We start from the raw sequence: 19,921 nt of genomic DNA, 5'->3' as shown, positions 1-19,921 counted from the left end.
AGATGTATCTAGGGAAAATTCACTTTGAAGCGACTATTCCCTAGATACAGACCTTGTGTTATTTCACAATTGAATCAATTTAAAAAAGACCTAAAGTTAGGGATTTATCAATGGGTAATGTTGCTCCAATACCTAACCAAAGGGCTACTACAGTACCAACCAAAAAAACAGTTGTAGCTACTGGACGACGAAATGGGTTTTGGAATTTATTCACATTCTCTAAAAAAGGAACTGTTAGTAATCCCGCAGGTACTGAAACCATTAAAAGAACGCCTAATAACTTATTTGGTACTGTACGAAGTATTTGAAATACAGGAAAGAAATACCATTCAGGTAATATTTCCAAAGGAGTTGCAAACGGATCCGCCGGCTCACCAATCATTGATGGTTCTAAAACCGCTAATCCTACGTTACACGCAATAGTACCTAAAATCACTACAGGAAAAATATATAAAAGATCATTAGGCCATGCGGGCTCCCCATAATAATTATGCCCCATACCTTTCGCTAATTTAGCTCTTAATACAGGATCATTTAAGTCAGGTTTTTTTGTTATTAGGATAGGTGAATTCTTATAGATTCAATTCATCCCCCGAAAGAACCGGACATGATAATTTTTCATCATCCGGCTCGAGCAAGAATTAAAAGAACCAAATGGATCCATAATATATTTTATCCATATAAAAGGTTCTCTGTAAGAACCCCTTTCTTAAACCTCCCTTTCCGAAGTCATACTTATCCATGGAAAGAAAGGAATTTCGCTCTTACAAATAAAAGCTCAATACCCAAGTAGGCTTACAAAGTTTATTATGATCAAATGCTTTTTGGGTCGTCTCATACCTTGTGATTGTTGTTTATTTCCAAACTATTTGGAGATTTTGAGTTTCTATAAAATGTAGAATTACATATATTACAAATCAAAGGGTTCACTTGTTACTAATATAGCCAGTCTCTATTGTTCTTTAGATCCCTTGTTTCACTCCGATAGTATCATAGATCAGGTCAATGCCGAGGAAATGAATGCATTTCAATACTATTCAAACTATTAGTTAATAGAAAATATATATATTAAAAAAATTAAAAAAATCTGGGTTATATCATGCAAAATCAAACATTCAACTGGATCTTACGGAGCCTGTTCATGCATGACATGATTCAGGGTTGATCATAGAATAGAATTTCTTCAAAGGAACCAGCCTACCCTCTATATAAAACTGACTTATACGGTGGTTGGACAAAAGACACATTGGATTATGAATTTCAATGTGGCAGAAAAGAAGATATACCTGCACGGCCTAATCAATAGTTCAAGTCACACACTCCCATAATCCATTTTAATTTCGGAGAATTACCTTCAACTAGTGATGTTATGTTAAATAACTAAATACAAAATTATGGAGTTGAAGGAAAATGTCCAAATACATGGATTATTGAAAATAATAATCCATACATGTAGCAATGAAATACTGTTGTTCTTTCTACAAGTGATAAATGATTGATTACAAATAGCTATGATATAACTTTGCTATTCTATAAGGGCCCAGAAATACCCTGTTTACGTATCATTAGAAAGTGCATTAACATAAATACAGCAGTAAGAAGAGGCAATACAAAAGTGTGTAAACTATAAAAACGAGTCAAAGTGGATTGTCCCACACTAGCACTCCCACGCAATAACTCTACCAAAGGCGATCCTATTACAGGAATAGCGTCCGGTACGCCTGTTACAATTTTTACTGCCCAATATCCAATTTGATCCCAAGGTAAGGAATAACCGGTTACACCAAAAGACGCGGTCAATACACCTAGAACCACACCTGTAACCCAAGTAAATTCTCGAGGTTTTTAAACCCACCGGTGAGATACACACGAAATACATGCAGGATCATCATTAGAACCATCATACTCGCCGACCACCGATGAACTGATCGTATTAACCAACCAAAGTTAGCTTCAGTCATTATATATTGAACAGAAGCAAAAGCCTCAGTAACGGTTGGACGATAGTAAAAAGTCATAGCAAACCCCGTAGCTACTTGTACTAAAAAACAAGTAAGAGTAATTCCGCCTAGACAATAAAATATTTTAACATGAGGAGGAACATATTTACTAGTTATATCATCCGCAATCGCCTGAATCTCGAGACGTTCTTCGAACCAATCATAGACTTTATTGAGATAGGTAACCTTCGAATCCCCCCCCTAAGAACCGTATATGAGACTTTCATCTCGTACAGCTCAAGCAGACACACCCAAATACTGAATTAAAATGAAAAGGGATTATAGAATAGAAAGTTGAAAACTTCTTAATCCCCTATTCAGATTCGGAAGATAGAAAGGAATAAAAATCCGACAGTTCTTCTTTGTGGTGATAATGCCAAAATATCAAGTCAGCTCAGTTGTCTTTCTCTTAATTGTTACTACAGGCTTCTTGAATATTCTCTTTTCCTATTTTTCTTTGATTTCTTTTTTTTGTGCCTAATACCGCTTTTTGCTTTTTTTATCATTGATAGGAATTTCTCTTGTTAAGACCCTATGAATCGCTTGAACCCCCAGATTCATACTAGAACCACGATAATTCAATAAAATCCTAAAGTTAAGCACAAAGATTCCTTGAGTAAGAACCGTTGTATCATCACTGATTCAATCATATAGGATAGGTATTATGACTAATAATACAAAAAAATTTGTCTGTTGATTACACAAAATAGTCATACAAAGGAGTTTGAAATAATAAAAATCTTTCGATTTATAACTTATAATTCTTTCTTTGAAAAGCAAATTTTTTTGAATCCGATCTCGAGGTCTAAATATTAAATATGAATCATAGTTCAAATATTTCTTAATCTATTTAAGCTATTCCGTGTTTCAGATACCAAAAGAAATATCCGACGAGGTAGAACCATCTCCATCAGGGTAAGATGACAGACTCATTTTCTGTATTATCAATAGGATCAATTATACCAAGTCACACACTCATATTCCGGAAATACAGAAAGAAAGAAATTTCACGATCGAACTACCAAAAGGGAATTTAGAAATAGAAATCGGAGCCCTAAAAATTCACTTTGTATTGAAAGGCTAAAACTTGTTGGTTCTTTTTGATTTCATTTTCTTGTGGATTTAATTCATTGAAATTCCATCCAATAAAACGGAAGAATTATAAATTTCCAAAATAATAGATAGGAATACTGCAAATAAAGCCATTGCAACTCCCATTAAAGGAGTAGTTCCCCACCCAGGAGCTACTTTACCATATTCCGAATTCAACGGTTTCAATAAAGCCCCTACGGTAGTAGGTTTTGGACGAGATCTAGAACTACCCTCAACAGTTTGTGTAGCCATAAATCTGATTATATTCATTGAGATCTGTTGACTTTGTATACCATTCCGTTGTAAATAAATGATTTTATCATAGATCCACTGTGGTCTTAAAATTAGATAATAATGGAAACAGCAACTCTAGTCGCCATCTTTATATCTGGTTTACTTGTAAGTTTTACTGGGTATGCTTTATATACCGCTTTTGGGCAACCCTCTCAACAACTAAGAGATCCCTTCGAGGAACACGGAGATTAGTTGAAGTAATGAAAAATTATTTCAACTTTTTACTTTTTAGTTGGAACTTTAGGAGGTTCCCGAAAAAAGATAGCGAAAAAAATTCTCCCTAGAGTAGAGACTAATAGAAATGTATAAACCAATGCTTCCATATATTTGATTGTGGTTTACAATTATAGCTTCCATACCTGTTTACTTGAAATTATTTTCCCGATAATGATAAAAGGGAAAGAGTAAAAAAGGGGCGGTGATTCAAATTAAGATTGCTCCAGTATCCTATGCCAAATCACAAAAAATAACAAAGCAATGTTGTATTAAACTCCTTGTCTTCTTGTAGTTGGATCTCCAATTTTTTGGAATGCGCCAAATTCTACTTGAACATCCAAATCGGGGTCAATACCGGCAAAAACATCTCGGAACAAAGTTCGCGACCCATGCCAGATGTGTCCGAAGAAGAATAGTAGGGCAAAGGAAGCATGTCCAAAGGTAAACCAACCCCTCGGACTACTACGAAAAACACCATCTGATTTCAAAGTAGCACGGTCTAATTCGAAAATTTCACCTAATTGAGCACGTCTAGCATATTTTTTCACAGTAGCAGGATCACTATAACTGACTCCGTTGAGTTCGCCACCATAAAACTCAACAGTTACACCTACTTGTTCAACGCTATACTTAGATTCCGCTCTTCTAAAAGGAACATCAGCTCGAACAATTCCGTCCCCGTCGATCAAAACGACCGGAAAGGTTTCAAAAAAAGTAGGCATACGGCGTACAAAAAGTTCACGTCCTTCTTTATCTCTAAAAACAGGGTGTCCTAACCATCCAACAGCTATTCCATCGCCGTTATCCATTGAGCCCGCTCTAAATAATCCTCCTTTCGCCGGATTATTACCAATGTAATCATAAAAAGCGAATTTCTCAGGAATTTTCGACCAAGCTTCTGATAAACTTTGATTTTCGCCTAGTCCAGCACTTACCCGTCGGTATATTTCTTGCTGAAAGTATCCTTGATCCCATTGATAACGGGTGGGGCCGAATAATTCTATTGGAGTAGTTGCTGAACCGTACCACATAGTTCCAGCAACAACAAAAGCTGCAAAAAAGACCGCAGCGATACTACTAGAAAGAACGGTTTCAATATTGCCCATACATAACCCTTTGTATAGACGTTGAGGCGGCCGGACACTAAGATGGAATAGACCGGCTAATATGCCTAATGTCCCTGCAGCAATATGATGAGAAGCTATTCCTCCTGGAACAAAAGGGTCAAAACCTTCCACACCCCATGCTGGACTTACAGGTTGTACTTTTCCAGTTAGTCCATAAGGGTCGGACACCCAGATTCCGGGACCGTACAAGCCTGTTACATGAAATGCACCAAAACCAAAACAAGCCACCCCCGAAAGAAATAAATGAATTCCAAAAATCTTAGGCAAATCCAAAGAAGGTTTTCCTGTACGTTCATCACAAAATATTTCTAGATCCCAATACACCCAATGCCAAATAGCTGCCAAAAAGCACAAGCCAGAAAACACAATATGCGCGCCAGCCACACCTTCGTAACTCCAAATGCCGGGATCCGTTATAGTCCCCCCTGTAATACTCCAACCGCCCCATGAATTGGTTATTCCTAAACGGGTCATGAAAGGTATAACGAACATACCCTGTCTCCACATTGGATCAAGAACGGGGTCAGAGGGATCAAAAACTGCTAATTCATATAGAGCCATCGAACCAGCCCAACCAGCAACCAGAGCTGTATGCATGATATGGACAGAAATCAACCGACCAGGATCATTCAATACGACGGTATGAACACGATACCAAGGCAAACCCATGGAAATACCCCTTATATCAAAGAAAAATTACACTATGTAACTTTATTGCATTGGAAAAGACTATAACTATGCAATGGATCCCTTTTGTTCAATCGATTATCTAGCAACAAGGGTTAATGTTTCTTCTATTCGGTTGGTAATAATAGAACAATTATGTTTGTAGGAACAAAGAGAAACAAATCTATTCTATACCCGATAAGTAGCAATACGCAATGGGGAGTTGATACCATCTTCTATCAGTAAATGCTTTCATACTTGTTCATTATTGGAAGGCTATATTGGTAAGAATTTTTTCTTAAACTAAACCTTTCTAATCTATGCAGAAAATATAATAATGGGTGATATTATAAAAACAATAACCTTAATTATTTTTTCTTTCATTTAATGCCTATTGGTGTTCCAAAAGTTCCCTTTCGAAGTCCTGGAGAGGAAGATGCATCTTGGGTTGACGTATAGTGCGACTTGTCAGATATATTGGGTCATATGGGATTTCCCCATTATCTCTCCCGATTGAGATATCCTCCATTTCGCCCAAGAAAGATTGATTAAATCATCCAAAATTTGGAGCGTGAAATGCAATTCGATCCGTTTTTTAGTTTTAGGGGGATTCAGGTTAATATTATCACTTAGAATAATTTATGGTTGGCTCGGTTGGACCAATAAAATGAAGTATCCAGGCTCCGTTTATAAAAACCCCAATCCCAATCGGGAATATATTAAAAATTACTGCTTGTATTATATAGGTTATTTACTTTAACTCTTAATTTTTTCGATTTGAAATTAAAAATAGCGCTCTCAACTTTAATGATTTGAATGAAAGTAATTAATCTGTTGAATATGGAAATTGACGAAAGAAAAGATATGAAGTAAATAAAAAAGGGGAATTTTAACAAAAAAAAACAAGCGGTATTGGAAACATTTGTTCTATATGGGCAAATCGAAATCGGGCAGATCGTTACCCGGAGTAGAGCATAAACCTCAAAATTTCAAGAGACCCATTCAAGAACAAGAAAATTACATCGTGATTTGAGTTGAATCTCGATGATATGATACATCAATGAAAAGTAAGTTCAATAAGTTTAGTAAATTCTTTTTTTTTTTTTAAACAAACCCATAAAGTTTACCTCCATTAATAAAGGATAAGCATCTATATTTATTATATTAATTTTAACTATATAAAAATAAAAAAATTAACTATAAAACTATAATAATAAATAATTAATAAATACAAAAATTGGTTAAACTTAACGACGAGATTTATTATCGTTTTTTGCGTGTCCCCGGAAATTTAGAGTTGGTGCAAATTCGCCTAATTTATGACCTACCATACGATCCGTTATGTAAATAGGCAAGTGTTCTCTTCCATTATGGATAGCAATTGTGTGGCCAATCATTGTGGGTATAATGGTAGATGCCCGTGACCAAGTTACTATTATTTCTTTTTCCGCCTTTGTGTTAAGCTTCTCAATTTTTCTTAATAAATGATTCGCTACAAAAGGATTTTTTTTTAGTGAACGTGTCACAGTTAATTACTCCTATATTTTGTTTTTTTTTTTTATGTAAAGACGAAGAAACTAATTCTATTTTCATTTTCTTTCCTATTTACTACGTCGACGAATAATAAAATTATCACTATATTTATTCCTTTTTCTACTTCTTCTTCCAAGTGCAGGATAACCCCAAGGGGTTGTGGGGTTTTTTCTACCAATTGGGGCCCTCCCCTCACCACCCCCATGGGGATGGTCTACAGGGTTCATAACTACTCCTCTTACTACAGGACGCTTACCTAGCCAACGCTTAGATCCGGCTCTACCCAACCTTTTCTGGTTCACTCCAACATTTCCCACTTGTCCGACTGTTGCTGAGCAGTTTTTGGATATCAAACGTACCTCCCCAGAAGGTAATTTTAATGTGGCCGATTTCCCCTCTTTTGCAATCAGTTTCGCTACAGCACCCGCTGCTCTAGCTAATTGTCCACCCTTTCCAAGTGTGATTTCTATGTTATGTATGGCCGTGCCTAAGGGCATATCGGTCAAAGGTAAGGCATTTCCCATTTTTATAGGAACTTCTGTACCAGAAACAATGGTATCTCCAATTATAGCCCCTCGGGGATGTAAAATATATCTCTTCTCACCATCCCCATAGTGTATGAGACAAATGTATGCATTTCGATTAGGGTCGTATTCTATGGTTACGATTCTACCATATATGTCTTTTTCATTCCGTTCATGAAGGCTTTTTTATTTGAATACGACTTGGTTATCTCTGATAAAGGTAGCTGTTAGGCTAATGGAACTAAACAACAAGCTGCCGAACTCAAACCTTCAAGATAATAGGCCCGAAAGGAAACTTATCTACTCCAATAGTTCGCTTGAAGCTCAACTTGACGTAAACCTTCGGTGCGGTAGACTCAACACCAACTCAATCTCGACTAAGCTTGTTCAGCTAAGCCGAACATTAGACACAAATAGAACAATGAACACTGACTTAATCTCTTCATTTAACCAGTCGCCACAAGATCACTACTTCGAAGAAAGTAGTTGCTAGAACACTTTCCATTTTCTTCTGTCTAAGCTGGTAGAGGGTAGGGATGAGGTTTCTGAGTTGTTGATACTTGTCATTCATAGGGGTCTCTGTTCATGAAGGTGTGGAGATAATTCTACTCGCTGCTACTTCATCACCTGCGGCAGCAGGGACCGATACAGGTCCTCGCTTACTCGATTGGCTCAAAACCTTATCTTGGAAGTTCGCCTGAAAATCGACATTTCGTAGCAGGATTAGAAGAGAAGGTACTTTGGTCTTAAGGACACACCCTCAAATTCATATTTTTTTTCCCTCAAGCCGGTTCATCTTTGCTTCCTTCCATGCCGCTTTGTTAACAACCGGCGAGACTTCCTATGCCGAGAGCATCAATAGATAGCTATGAGAACAGGTCTAGTTAATGCCCACCGGCGGTAAGCCAGGAGGAGGAATAGACAATAGGAGGGGGGTTCAATTGCTCTTATCCTGTCTAGATAAGGGATTTGAAGGTCGATAAGAAGTTGGTAAGCGCATTGACTTGAGTTCTCCTCCACCGGTCTTGATGTTGGAACTAATCCACGGAATGGGGGAATAAGAAGATAAGGAAGCAGGTATGGTCCTGTCTTTCCCGTACCTTGGATCCACTCGAAGGCGGAATGCCCTAAGGTAGTAACCAACGGAAGAGTTCTCTTTTCTCTTTGCACGAAGCGGAATAGCTAGCCCATTTGCTACGCCCTTTGATTTGATTATGAGCAATAGATCAGGCGGGGATTAATTCGTACGGCAAGTAACACACCTATAGTAGCGTACCAGTATTATCTCGCATCGGACATGTTGAGTTGGACGCTTTCCCAGTAGATGCACCCCACTTAATAGATAAGGGACTTCTCGGTCCCTACCACACAGGCGGTCATCTCACTTGTGCGAACAAGGTTCAAAACACTATTTAGACTACAATACGTCTTTCTATCAATCGAGAAAAGAATCAAGCTAAAGCTTGCCTATATCCCCGCCTTCTAAAGTAAGTCGAAAGGCAACTTCCTTCCCACATGCCCCTTTCCAGGCAGCTTACTAAGCATTTAGTCCTGCTAGCCAGGTATAATACCTTTCTTCCAAAGAATCTTCCAACTGAGAATTCGCGATTGAAATCTGGAGTGCCCTACTAAAGACTTTGAGGGGCGAAGGATAGTGCTATCAGAGTTCCAGAAACTAGTTAAGCCAGTAAGCTATCGAGTTTGAAAATCCTTCTGTCGACTAGCAAGTTGTCGATCAAACAAACGCGTAGTTTCTTACTCCGCATTCAGAGTCGTCCACTAATTCCACTAGATCGAAGGCGTCAGAGTCAACGAGGATGTTTACTTGTTAAAGTATAGAGAAATGCTCTCCAACGGGAGACACCCTAGGAAAGGTAGTTGACTTACTTAACCCAAATTTATATTTGCTTACTTGGAACAAGTAAGGTACGTACTAATCTTTCTCAGTCTTGGATGTCTTGCTTTCCGTGAGTCTTTCATTCCTTCCTCTCCTTTACAGTCGAGTTACTGCGTACCTCAAGCATGAAACGGAGTCTCAAAAACGAAATTCTCGTATTTTCAGGCAGAGCACCAGTAAAAGACCACCTAGAGGCCTATGAAAGTCACGTTTTTTCTTAAGTTAAGAAAGATGGCGCCTCTAAAAGCAGGAAGGATGTCTTCAATTTAATCAGCAGACAAGGCGAAGAGAGAGTCCTACCATCACGAGGGATTCGAGATATAAAGAGATAGCAAGCCGGAAGGACGACGGGAGATGATCGTTCGGACAGGAGATGTGGACGGGTTTTAGCCTAGCTCCAAGAAGAAGGTACCGGGACCTCATTGAGCACAAGATTTTAGCGGTTAATGGAGCCAAACTCATGCGTTGGCTTTGGGGCGAGGATCAAGGAGGCCGGATTTCCCTTTATGAACCTCAGCGTGAAGTGGTCCTTTCATCTCTCTGCCTGCCTTTACCCGAAAGAGCGGCAACTGCAACTCCTGGCCTGGCAAACGTAGATCAATCAGCGCCCTGTTAAAAGACTGGCAGCGGAAAAGATCACAGCGCTTACTCTTGTTGCAACGACTATGCCATTAAGAGCTTCTACGGGACTAGCAGTGCTTATGAACCATCAACAGGAGAGATTGGCTTGGCCTCATTCTTACCAATGGTATTCCCAGGAGCTTCCTCGCGGGAGGACTCTTTGTCCTTTTCATCAGGAAAGGGATAAGGTAAGGAAAAAGGCATAATCAATAGTCAAAGAATCGGGAAAAGGGGACAAAGTCATCAGTGCCACAGCTTGGGCATTTGCAAACAACCGATTCTACTCGAACATTTTAAGTCTCACTACCCTCACTTGTTTTGTCATTCACTAGCTTTTGAGCGTTTTCCTTCCCCGACGTCTACGCCCCCCTGCCCCCTTAGCTACAACGATCTGCTTTCGATGCACCGGGGCTCTCTTACCTAAGCCGACTTCTTTGAACCGGCCCTAGGGAACATGCCAGCCTAACCTTCTGCAGCTTGCTTGGACTCTAACCCTTCCCCTTGCCTACTAGTTTTCACCCCGGCCTTAAAACAATCCCATCGCCTATCGGCCTCGCCTTAGAAACTAGCCCACCATAGCCTTACCGCATCTACAGTTTCCAGCGGGTTAGAAAACTACTAGGGGGAATACAGACCGTATCTCGGTAAGTAACCATTACTACTAAAGGCTCACAACTCATTTTACTATGTCAAGCCTATGGTAGTTCGTCAAGATTCCTTTCTTCCTACCAAGCAGATGCAACTAATCTTGTAAGAATAGTACGCGAGCAATTGATGTTCCTATAACGACTGGCTCAAGAGCTCCAGCTAGCCCGAGACGAGAGGGACCCATCGATTTGGATGAACCCCTTGAAAAATATCCCAATGATAATCGGTCAACGGGTGCAAGATAGGCTATTGATCTTCTTTACTTGCCTGATACTTAACTAGATCTTTGTACACAGCCTCGCTGCTATGATCTGCTTCCACTCTTTGTCCTTGCTAACACTCACCTTCTCTAATAAAACCACAAGGCTGAGAGGGGTACCTGAAAGTACACAAAAGTAAGAGTATAACACTAGCTGCTAAGAAGGACTCCCTGGAAAATGGCTATTAGGTGGATTCCTGCCAATTGCTCATCAATTTAGTCCCAGTCATGAACCTCCAACAAGGTAAATACATGGAATAAAAGCCCCTTACTTGTTCCCAAGAAAGGAATCTAACTCAAAAAAGAAGGGCGTTAAGGAACCTAGCCTTGATTCAAAGTGTCTAGGTACCAAGAGTCAAGGAAAGAAAGAGGGCTAACTAAGAAAAGAGGGGCTTGGGGCCATTTCCCCAGGGCAATTATATGTCAGGTCAGCATTGAGCGATGGGACCAAGGAGATGAAAATCGGATGCTATAGAGGAGGATTCCGCCTTTTCTGTCAATCTTCCTAGCATTGTCCGCTTAACGACTGCATTCATTCCTTCCAATTCCTTTCCTTACTAGTAAGGCAAATGAACGACCCTTTGATCTATGTCGTTCTTTTAGTCAGTGGATGTTACAACGCATCAATCAGGCTTTGAGACCTAATAACTAAATTTCGTAAGCGAATACGCCAGATTGAATGTCAATGCTCTCATTTCCTGAAACCAACCCTAAAAAAAAAGTAAAAAGCTGATATTAAAATAGCATATATATGTAAATTAAATAAGTTTAAGATCAAGTTCTTCTGTTCTCTCAGTTCCTTTCTTCCCCGGGACAATCTCTAAAAGAAAATCTCACATGCCGGTTGTTAACCAAGGGTATACCACTTGAGAGAGGGCAAAATCAATCAGATTCTGACCTGAAAAGAATGAATTTCTCTTGAACTTCTCCACTTCCCACCTAGAGCAGCTTCGCTCGCGGTGATCTAATTATTGGACTAGCTGAACTAAGACTAAGTAGATCTTCTATAGCGACTGCCGGACTATTCCATTCATTGTCTTCTTCTCAACCTCTCCTCTCCACCCCCCCAAAAAAAAGGAAGGATCATGTCCTATAGCCAAAATATTGAAGCGTGAGATACCGGATTATCCTGATGATATAAATTAGAAGGTTTCTGAATAAAAATCACGTTCTCAATCTATCATTGAGATTGGCGAGACTTTTGATGTTATATCCTTGTTGTCCAGTAAGGGTGAGATGAATTACCTCGATCGAAATTGTGGTGAGCGAGTGAAAGTTGAGGAGAAGACATTTAGTGGCAAATACATTCTGGTTTGTTGTTTTCGCGTGCCTATCTTCCGTGAAGACTTTGATTCACTCTATCTCCAGGCCCTAATAACTACATGTTCCGATTTGTATTCTATGAGAGACGCTTTTGAGATGGTAGTGGTTGCAAAGATGAATAATTTGGCCAATCATGAGGAGGTTTTCAACCACTTCTTGTCGGGCTTCCCCTCTTCGTGTCTTGCAGTACCATTCAAGGACTCAAAGCGTCGTGACTTTATATGCAAGTACCTTGACCTTGGTCGTGGTTGTTTTCAATTTCTCCTTGTGGATGTCAGGAGAAGCGTTTTGCTTCATAGACATCCTAATGCTGAATTATGGAGCCGAGGCCTTTCCCTTTACTAAAATCTGCAGGATCTTTTCGCAGAAGACAATGTGGAAAACTCCCTCTACGTCCGAGCTTGAGGGACTTTTGGGGTGCAATCCCTTTGATGTTCTTGATAAGATTAATCCAGCAGGTGGCCGGGAGGAGGTGTCTATCTCGGAACTCAAAGAAAAGCTTGTCGGGTTGTACTTGTGCGCTGGAGGAAATTTCATTCCCACTCTCCATAAGGTCTATCAACAATGCAGAACTCGACAGCCGGAGTTTGAGATTGTGCTGGTGTACTTACCCTTTGGGGACTGCCTTGACCCACTGGTTTACCGGGTGAATATAGATAGTTTGTTGCAGAAGATATCTTGGTGGCGTTTGCCCTTCAACAACTCTGTAAGCCGCAGGCTCTGGCGACTCATTTCCTGCTACCCTGATGACGGTAGGCTGGTCATCGTGGGACCCCGTGGTAAATACGTGGATCCGTATGGGGGAGACATCATAAGCAGTTACGGAATTTATGCATATCCCTTCACTAGAGAGTGCCTTGTCCAGAGGGAACTGAACAAGCTGAGGGCACTCACCTTGGAGTCATTGCATTGTTGGTTTATGGGTCACAAGATTATGTTCTTCGAAGTAATGATAGGATCGCTGTGGCAGAACTCCGAGGCAGGAATATACTTCTTTACCTTGATTATCTTGATCTTTATGATGAACTATTAACATGGTATCATGAGATTAAGGCAAAGGATCCTGATTTTGAAGTGGTCTTTGTTCGCCTAGATAATAGGAATACTACTGAAGTAGAAGATGATTTAGTACTATCTGCTCCAATGCCTTGGTTGGTATGCCCCTTTGACCCTGATCACTCAGCTTCCCTGCAGAAGAACATATTCACGAAGGCCTGGCCATATGATGCCCTCGTTGAATTTTGAAAAGATGGCCGAGTTTGTTCATTTCGAGTTCGAGACCTTCTAACCGTTCATGGACCCGATGCTTTTCCATTTGATGATAATCTACGCCAGGAGGTCATTTCTTATCTTGGTAACAGCCACGAGTTCATGAATAATATGGAGTAGTAACAATTGTTCCTATCTTTCAATTATTGCTACTGTCAAATGTCAATCTAGCTCTTAGTTCCATTTTCTTGAGAATAGTCTTTCTTTGCTTGTAGTTTTGAACAATTCTTAAGTTTGTTGGCTGTGGTTTGACAAGTTCCAGAGTTAAAAAAAGAATAGGAGTAGCTAGTTTGCTTGTTCTGAAGAAGGAAAAACGTTGTCTTCTTTCCGATCTTGATTGCTTTCCGGTCCATTGTTCGATTCTATAGCTGATGTAGCTTAACTCCATCTCTCGTATCGGCTAATCAATGAGTGGGGGCATGAGAAGTAGGCTTAGCTGCCCTCAGAACACTTTATAGCCTCCTAAAGGAAGTCTTCAAAGATAAGGCTATGCGCACACAAGCTAACTTCAGGTATGCAGTTAGTTCTCAAGCGTTGACTTCGGATCTGAGGTGCGACCTTAGCCTTAGAGATCTTGTTTTGGCAGCTACTCTCTTATAGTGAGGAGACAAGGTTACGTGCTGGGTAGCGAAGCGCATCTGTTTTGAGTACAGAGGCGACGAGGGGTGCTAACCCGGCCACCCAACCCAGCGGGTCAGGGGTGGGCCGGCCATAGGTTCGAATCCTGCCACCTTTCTTGTGGATCATTCCGTGGTTGCCGGATGATGGGAATAACAAAGCATAAATTTTAAAATGAGCACGAAATGTCAATATATGAATTGTTTCATTATTCGTTATTTCCGGGTCTTTTCATTGCATTCACTTACAACAAGAAACAACCACCAGCGTTTGGTGCAGCACCTGCATTTTGGTGTATTCTTCTTTCTTTCCTTGGTCTTTTGTTCTGTCATATTCCTAATAACTTATCCAATTACAGCGTATTAACCGCTAATGCACCTTTCTTTTATCAAATCTCAGGGACATGGTCTAATCATGAAGGTAGTATTTTATTATGGTGTCGGATCCCAAGTTTTTATGGATTCCTTCTTTGTTACCGGGGTCGATCCCAAAGCCATAATGTCTCAAAACGAGGAGGCCATAGAGAAAGTCTTCTTTTTTCCTTTGTCTTAAACTTCGTGAAGAACTCCATTCTATCTCTTCCTCGTTACGAACAAAAAAGTAGAGTTCTTCACGAACCCCAGTTGTACACTCTCTTTGTTCTACGAACTCTTGTTGATTCTGAACTTTGTTCGCGAAGGAATCGGACTTTTGGCGGGCCAGCTCTTTTTTACGCGCCGCTTTACCCTGAAAGGAAAATGAGCTTTGCTCTTCTGGGCGCTAGGCGCTCTCGTGGTTCGCGAGAAGGAAAAAGGACTCATCCTTTGTTGCATCTGGCACGAGATGATAAGGAGAGAGCTTCGTCTATCGATGAACAGCGGATTGACGGAGCTCTTGGCATTGCTTTCTTTTTCTTTCCTTTCCTATCAGCGAGTTCCGATCCTTTTGTTCGAAATTTCTTCGTTCGTACCGAACCGCTTGCAGAATCAAATCCTGTTCCACAAGATCCTATATTAGCTATACATCCCCCTTGCATTTATGCCGGAGATGTCGCCAGTGCTATGGGCTTTGGCTTATGTAGATCCAAAATGATGAATGGGATTGTGGCACTCCACTCGCCGCCAATGCGGAAGGATGTCGCCGAAAAGAATGGAACGCTGCTTTGCTCTGCTGGATGCGTCGGATCCCGTATAACAAGCGAGCTCTTTACCCTTAAATTCAAAGATGTGGGCTCCAAATGCTATCCTGCTTTATTGTTGCGTAGCAAAAGAAGCCTGCTCATGCTGCTTCGGCGGCGCCTTTTCGCCTTCTCTTCGCTCTGGACAAGAGCGCTAGTGGACACGGGGAGGGAGCGGGCGAAGCCTTTCTTTCGTAATGGAAAGAAAAAGACCGCTACTTTGCCTCTTTGTTGGACCGCCGGCGCGAACACAGTGGTCTCTGACCAGGACCAGGAACCGATTCGAATTTGGATCTTGACATGTCGGTGTTTTTTAACCGTAGGCATCTTGCCAGGAAGTTGGTGGGCTCATCATGAATTAGGTCGGGGTGGCTGGTGGTTTCGGGATCCCGTAGAAAATGCTTCTTTTATGCCTCGGGTATTAGCCACAGCTCGTATTCATTCAGTAATTTTACCCCTTCTTCATTCTTGGACTTTGCTTCTTAATATTGTGACTTTTCTATGCTGTGTCTTAGGAACCTTTTCAATACGGTCCGGATTGCTAGCTCCCGTTCATAGTTTTGCTACAGATGATACACGAGGAATCTTTTTATGGCGGTTCTTCCTTCTAATGACCGGCATATCTATGATTCTTTTCTCTCAGATGAAGCAGCAGGCATCGGTCCGTAGAACCTATAAAAAAGAGATGGTTGTAGCGCGAAGTACTCTTGTGCACTTACGTCACTTGGCTCGCGCGCAACCTCGCCCCCTTATGTTGAAGTAGTTGGAGCTGAGAACTAGTAGAGTTTGCTTTTGTTTTCTCTTTCTAAGAGCGGTCTGATCCCTTATTTGATCAGCCCCCTCCTCGTGTTCAAACTAGTCATTAATGGTCGGCTTAATTGGTATCCTTTCGGTATGCCCTGCGAACACTTTATTTTTTAGTCTTTCATCTTCTCTAGAGAAGCGAAACTCGAATGGATAGAGCAGATGATCCAACTACATAACTTTTTCTTTTTCATTACTTCCATGGTTGTGCCTTGTGGCACGGCAGCACCCGTACTATTGAAATGGTTCGTCAGTAGAGATGTTCCCACAGGTGCCCCTTTTTCCAATGGTACTTTAATTCCTATTCTTATCTCTTCATTCCTTCTTTTGGTTTATCTACATTCCAGGAAATTCATACGCTCTATAGACGGAGTAAAAAGTGGAGTCTTGGTCAGAGCAAGTTGCCCTATTTTATTACCAGACATAATTGGGAGAAGCTCATCCGAAACTAGAGCTAGAAACGCCTTATTTTGTTTCGTTCCCATTCTTCATTTTCTTCTTCTCGAATTCAAGGGGGACTTCTCCTATTTAGAATCTTTTTGCGGTGTGCTCCGTTTACTATTCTTTCGTACTTTCTTCTCTTTACCACGCGATAGGTCAGCGAAGCGTGAGCGGGCGCGGAGAAGAAAAGGCCAAACACTTCGGCCTAACGGGAATGAGCAAGGACGAAATGAAAAGAGAAAGTGCCCCGGGCGCCCCCATTTAGAAAAAAGGGTCGAAGGGGTTGGGCCTGTAGCTTTCCCCGTCCCCCCTTCGTCGGGTGGTGCTTGCATGGGGGGTGTGCTACCTGAAATCGGGCTTGAAGCTCCCACCTTACCAACGAGCCGACAGCTGATGGCTGTTGGTCACGACTACTACCAAAAAGTTAGCATGAAGATGAATATTTCACATGGGGGAGTGTACATCTTTATGTTGGGTGTTCTTCTGTCGTGCGACCCGGCGGCTTATGTGCGACCTGTGGCCCACGCCTCCTATTTGTTCAGGGCGGGCGGCGTGAACTCTGATTCGATCCGGGTATTCAATCCCGCCGCTGAGGTGCTCAGTTGAATCCTTAACCTTGATAGGAAGATGGCTTATTCAATAATTCGTGCATAAGGGTAAGGAACTTTGGATGAACTAATGCGAATGGGTGTAAGCTTCGCTGCTCGAAAACACCCAGTGCTGACCACACTGAGAGACACGAGCGCGCAGGTAACGCCAGTTGGCGAAGTGGCGTTAAGCATCCCTAGCGGTACGAAAAGAGAGGTCGTGATGATATCATCTACGTCCGTACCGCTCCTCGTGGAGTAGATCCCGCATCCAACTAAGTCTTTGACCAGGGAACGGGAGAATTTCCACTACCGCTGGCAGGCCAGCCGGGCCGTGAGCGCGGTGGGAACGGGCTTCCCAAAAAGCCAGCCCCGGCCGGGGTCAGCATAGAATGAAGGGGATGGCCTTAATGTTGTGTTGGCTTTGCCAACTTCTTGGGTTGCGGGCGGAAAAAGCGGACGTGGGGACTCGGATCGGAGCGCAGCGTAACTAAAAGAGCCATTCCATTTAGGACGAGACAGAATGGGCGGGCACGAACGGTCTAGTGTCCGAGCCGATTGATCAGCCGACTACTTAACTTATTATATTAGTATTAGCTGCCTATCCCGGAATGGAATGGGATAGAAAGAACGCGAAGCGCTAGCGCTATAGAATCGGGTTTTGGGGGGAGAAGCTTGCTTCTTCACAAGCTTATCCCCGCGGAGGCCGGCAGCTGCTGGGTCTCCTCATCTCTTCTAAACTTCCTCCGGTCTTCGGCCTGAGCTGTATGAGGCAGAAACTCGTCTCACGTACGGTTCGAAGGCCGAGCCCCACCCCAGCAGTAATGGTGCGGCTTAGGTCAACTAACACAAAGAAGATACAGTTCACTCAACGATTGCCCTTGGGCTCCGAACTCCATATGGGGAAGGAACATTGTTGTTTGCGGGGTCTCGATCATTTACACGGACCCACTTTTCATTCCATTTGTGGGAATTTGATGATCTATAAACCGTCCTTAACGAACGATCGGCTCATCTTTGAGCATAATGAATCACTTCGTGCCGACCTCTTGTCAATAAACTTTTTGGCCTCATATGATAATGGAAAACTGGAGCATTTTCTGCATCGGTGGATGAAGAATCGCGAACATCCAAATTTCTGGTTAAGCATGTTCCCAGAAAAAAGATACTTTCGAGAAACAACGAGCACGACTGAAGTGGCTATCCATACAAATCCATTTACGGATCTATATGCTTCGATTGGAACTGGAAGTTCAAGAACAGGAGGCTGGTATACTACCATAATGAAACTACCTTTTATTTTTTTTATTTGGATAGGATTTCTGTTGGCTTCGTTGGGAGGCTCGCGTAGTTTGTTACGTCAACTCCAAAAGGATAAATTGCGTTGGAATTGATAAAGTTACGTAAAGTTCATAATTGTATAAAAGGAGTCAAAGTAGTGACTGCAGCGCATCGAGGCATTTTGCCCGTATCTTCACTATGTATACTAAAGCCCGTGGTTCAAGTGATTATCCATTTGAATTATGGCTTGGTCTCAGAGATCCTACATAACCGCTGCTAGGAGTTAGCACGAATCAACTGTGGGGACTTGCCTAAACTGGATTGGATCAATAGAATATTCAACATATGGCACTGCCAAAAAGGCCTTACCATACCACTTAGCTCAAGCCAGTCTAAGTGATTGGCTGAATACCGAGAATAGAGTCTCCTCTTGGGGGTTATCCCGGGTGGGGTACTACACTGTAACGTCGGCTCTTGCTTTGGAATGGAGAACTAATCAATCGAGGAATCGGAATCCTACCTCTTGCGAGTTGACCTCCGTCAGTGACTGTTCACTTTAAAGTAAGTGGGAGAAGTCATAATTAGTTGGTGTACAATTAAAAAAAAAAAAAAGAACCTATTGAATGCGAAGGGGGAAATGGGATATCTTTCAATCAAAGCTATTCCTTTAGCTTGGCGTTTAGCTACTAAGCTATGCGGGTCATCGACAAGGAGAGCAATAGACTGCATTAGTGAAGGAAGTATAGAACCAAAAGGTGCTTATCCTGCTAATCGTGGGTCTTGGCCTGGCAGACTGAAGGCTTGGAACTTCACGGGAAGGAAAGCAAAGAACTGATACAAAAAACCCACTGGCAAGCAAAGCACAAAAGTGACTCCTCAGGCATGGGCGGTAAGTAAGGAAGCTTTTTTTCGAGTTTCCCATAGCAACCTTCTCCCCAGTTAGATAGTTCTTCATTTCAGCATTTAAAAAGAAAGAAAAAGGGAGGAATTGGCAGTTCCAGTTCCAGCATTTCTAAGAGGTAAAGTAACTAAAGTACCTGCGACCACCACATTAGGAGCCTTATGATGTGCCAATCAGAGTTTTCAATAAAACGTCGAAGCAGTGGGAAAAGGAAGAGTGCTGCAGATAGCATGTTTGGAAGGCAATAGAATACCACCGCCATGATATACAGAGCAGGAACACCTTTCAATTGCCCTAGAAATGACAGAACATCTCAATTTGCTGAGGTGCCACATTGAAGGATTGCACATAAAAGAGCGGAAGAGCTATGGCCCATGCAAGACTAACAACTAGCTTCACGACACTTCTCATCACATCCATAAATATCCACCTACGCTTCATTGGTAAATTTATAATAATGTCCAGAACACCTAGAACCAATAGAACAAAAAGGAAAAACCCCGCTGACAACCAGATCAAAAGCACCAATTCAATTTATTACAGCAACATAGAACAAAGATTTGCAGAACCAAAATTATATCCATGAAAGTCATGTGGAATATGTTTTCTGGAAATGGGTTCTAGAGAGAGAGAGAGAAGCTCCTCCTTTGAGATCTTATCGGAA

The 19,921-nt window shown here is 41.6% G+C and overlaps 6 protein-coding genes and 1 pseudogene across 6 annotated transcripts; 4 read left to right on the top strand and 3 right to left on the bottom strand.

Annotated features, from left to right (window-relative positions):
- Positions 1 to 6: 6 nt before the first annotated feature.
- LOC130826612 (photosystem II CP47 reaction center protein-like) lies at positions 7 to 5,424 on the bottom strand (annotated as a pseudogene).
- A 1,409-nt stretch (positions 5,425 to 6,833) lies between these two features.
- On the bottom strand, positions 6,834 to 7,638 carry LOC130826611 (50S ribosomal protein L2, chloroplastic-like; the record flags this gene model as incomplete). Its single annotated transcript, XM_057692188.1, has 1 exon — positions 6,834 to 7,638. A coding segment is annotated over one exon (642 nt), but the record flags the coding sequence as incomplete, so codon positions are not given.
- A 4,935-nt stretch (positions 7,639 to 12,573) lies between these two features.
- LOC130826610 (uncharacterized) lies at positions 12,574 to 13,445 on the top strand. The gene is made up of 2 exons (XM_057692186.1): positions 12,574 to 12,960; positions 13,050 to 13,445. Exons 1-2 carry the CDS (start codon positions 12,574 to 12,576, stop codon positions 13,443 to 13,445), a joined length of 783 nt encoding a protein of 260 aa, XP_057548169.1.
- An 827-nt stretch (positions 13,446 to 14,272) lies between these two features.
- Positions 14,273 to 14,828, top strand: LOC130826609 (probable cytochrome c biosynthesis protein). The gene is made up of 2 exons (XM_057692185.1): positions 14,273 to 14,687; positions 14,767 to 14,828. Exons 1-2 carry the CDS (start codon positions 14,273 to 14,275, stop codon positions 14,826 to 14,828), a joined length of 477 nt encoding a protein of 158 aa, XP_057548168.1.
- LOC130827056 (uncharacterized) lies at positions 14,741 to 15,251 on the bottom strand. Its single transcript, XM_057692683.1, has one exon. It carries the CDS (start codon positions 15,100 to 15,102, stop codon positions 14,884 to 14,886), a length of 219 nt encoding a protein of 72 aa, XP_057548666.1. The 5' UTR covers positions 15,103 to 15,251; the 3' UTR covers positions 14,741 to 14,883.
- Positions 15,252 to 15,440: 189 nt separating this feature from the next.
- On the top strand, positions 15,441 to 16,012 carry LOC130827064 (cytochrome c biogenesis CcmF N-terminal-like mitochondrial protein 2). The gene is given in 3 exon segments (XM_057692687.1): positions 15,441 to 15,499; positions 15,606 to 15,639; positions 15,641 to 16,012. Coding segments are annotated over 3 exon segments (459 nt in total). The 3' UTR covers positions 16,007 to 16,012.
- Positions 16,013 to 16,207: 195 nt separating this feature from the next.
- On the top strand, positions 16,208 to 18,605 carry LOC130827060 (cytochrome c biogenesis CcmF C-terminal-like mitochondrial protein). The gene is made up of 2 exons (XM_057692685.1): positions 16,208 to 16,973; positions 17,914 to 18,605. Exons 1-2 carry the CDS (start codon positions 16,210 to 16,212, stop codon positions 18,467 to 18,469), a joined length of 1,320 nt encoding a protein of 439 aa, XP_057548668.1. The 5' UTR covers positions 16,208 to 16,209; the 3' UTR covers positions 18,470 to 18,605.
- Positions 18,606 to 19,921: the final 1,316 nt, after the last annotated feature.

Source organism: Amaranthus tricolor, chromosome 11, assembly GCF_026212465.1.
Source record: "Amaranthus tricolor cultivar Red isolate AtriRed21 chromosome 11, ASM2621246v1, whole genome shotgun sequence".
In the NCBI taxonomy this organism is placed as follows: Eukaryota; Viridiplantae; Streptophyta; class Magnoliopsida; order Caryophyllales; family Amaranthaceae; genus Amaranthus; species Amaranthus tricolor.
The sequence above is the reverse complement of the archived record's forward strand: the minus strand, read 5'-3'. Positions and strand labels throughout refer to the sequence as shown.

What these genes read in the sequence shown, in the direction of transcription:
- LOC130827056 (XM_057692683.1), bottom strand. Translation starts at nt 15,102, where the DNA reads ATGCAAGGGGGATGTATAGCTAATATAGGATCTTGTGGAACAGGATTT.
- LOC130826610 (XM_057692186.1), top strand. Translation starts at nt 12,574, where the DNA reads ATGTGGAAAACTCCCTCTACGTCCGAGCTTGAGGGACTTTTGGGGTGC. An exon ending in ACCCTGATGACGGTAGGCTG is followed by an intron (nt 12,961 to 13,049) that starts GTCATCGTGGGA and finishes TCCCTTCACTAG; the next exon opens with AGAGTGCCTTGTCCAGAGGG.
- LOC130826609 (XM_057692185.1), top strand. Translation starts at nt 14,273, where the DNA reads ATGTCAATATATGAATTGTTTCATTATTCGTTATTTCCGGGTCTTTTC. An exon ending in TCCTCGTTACGAACAAAAAA is followed by an intron (nt 14,688 to 14,766) that starts GTAGAGTTCTTC and finishes TTGTTCGCGAAG; the next exon opens with GAATCGGACTTTTGGCGGGC.
- LOC130827060 (XM_057692685.1), top strand. Translation starts at nt 16,210, where the DNA reads ATGATCCAACTACATAACTTTTTCTTTTTCATTACTTCCATGGTTGTG. An exon ending in TTTATGTTGGGTGTTCTTCT is followed by an intron (nt 16,974 to 17,913) that starts GTCGTGCGACCC and finishes GGTGCGGCTTAG; the next exon opens with GTCAACTAACACAAAGAAGA.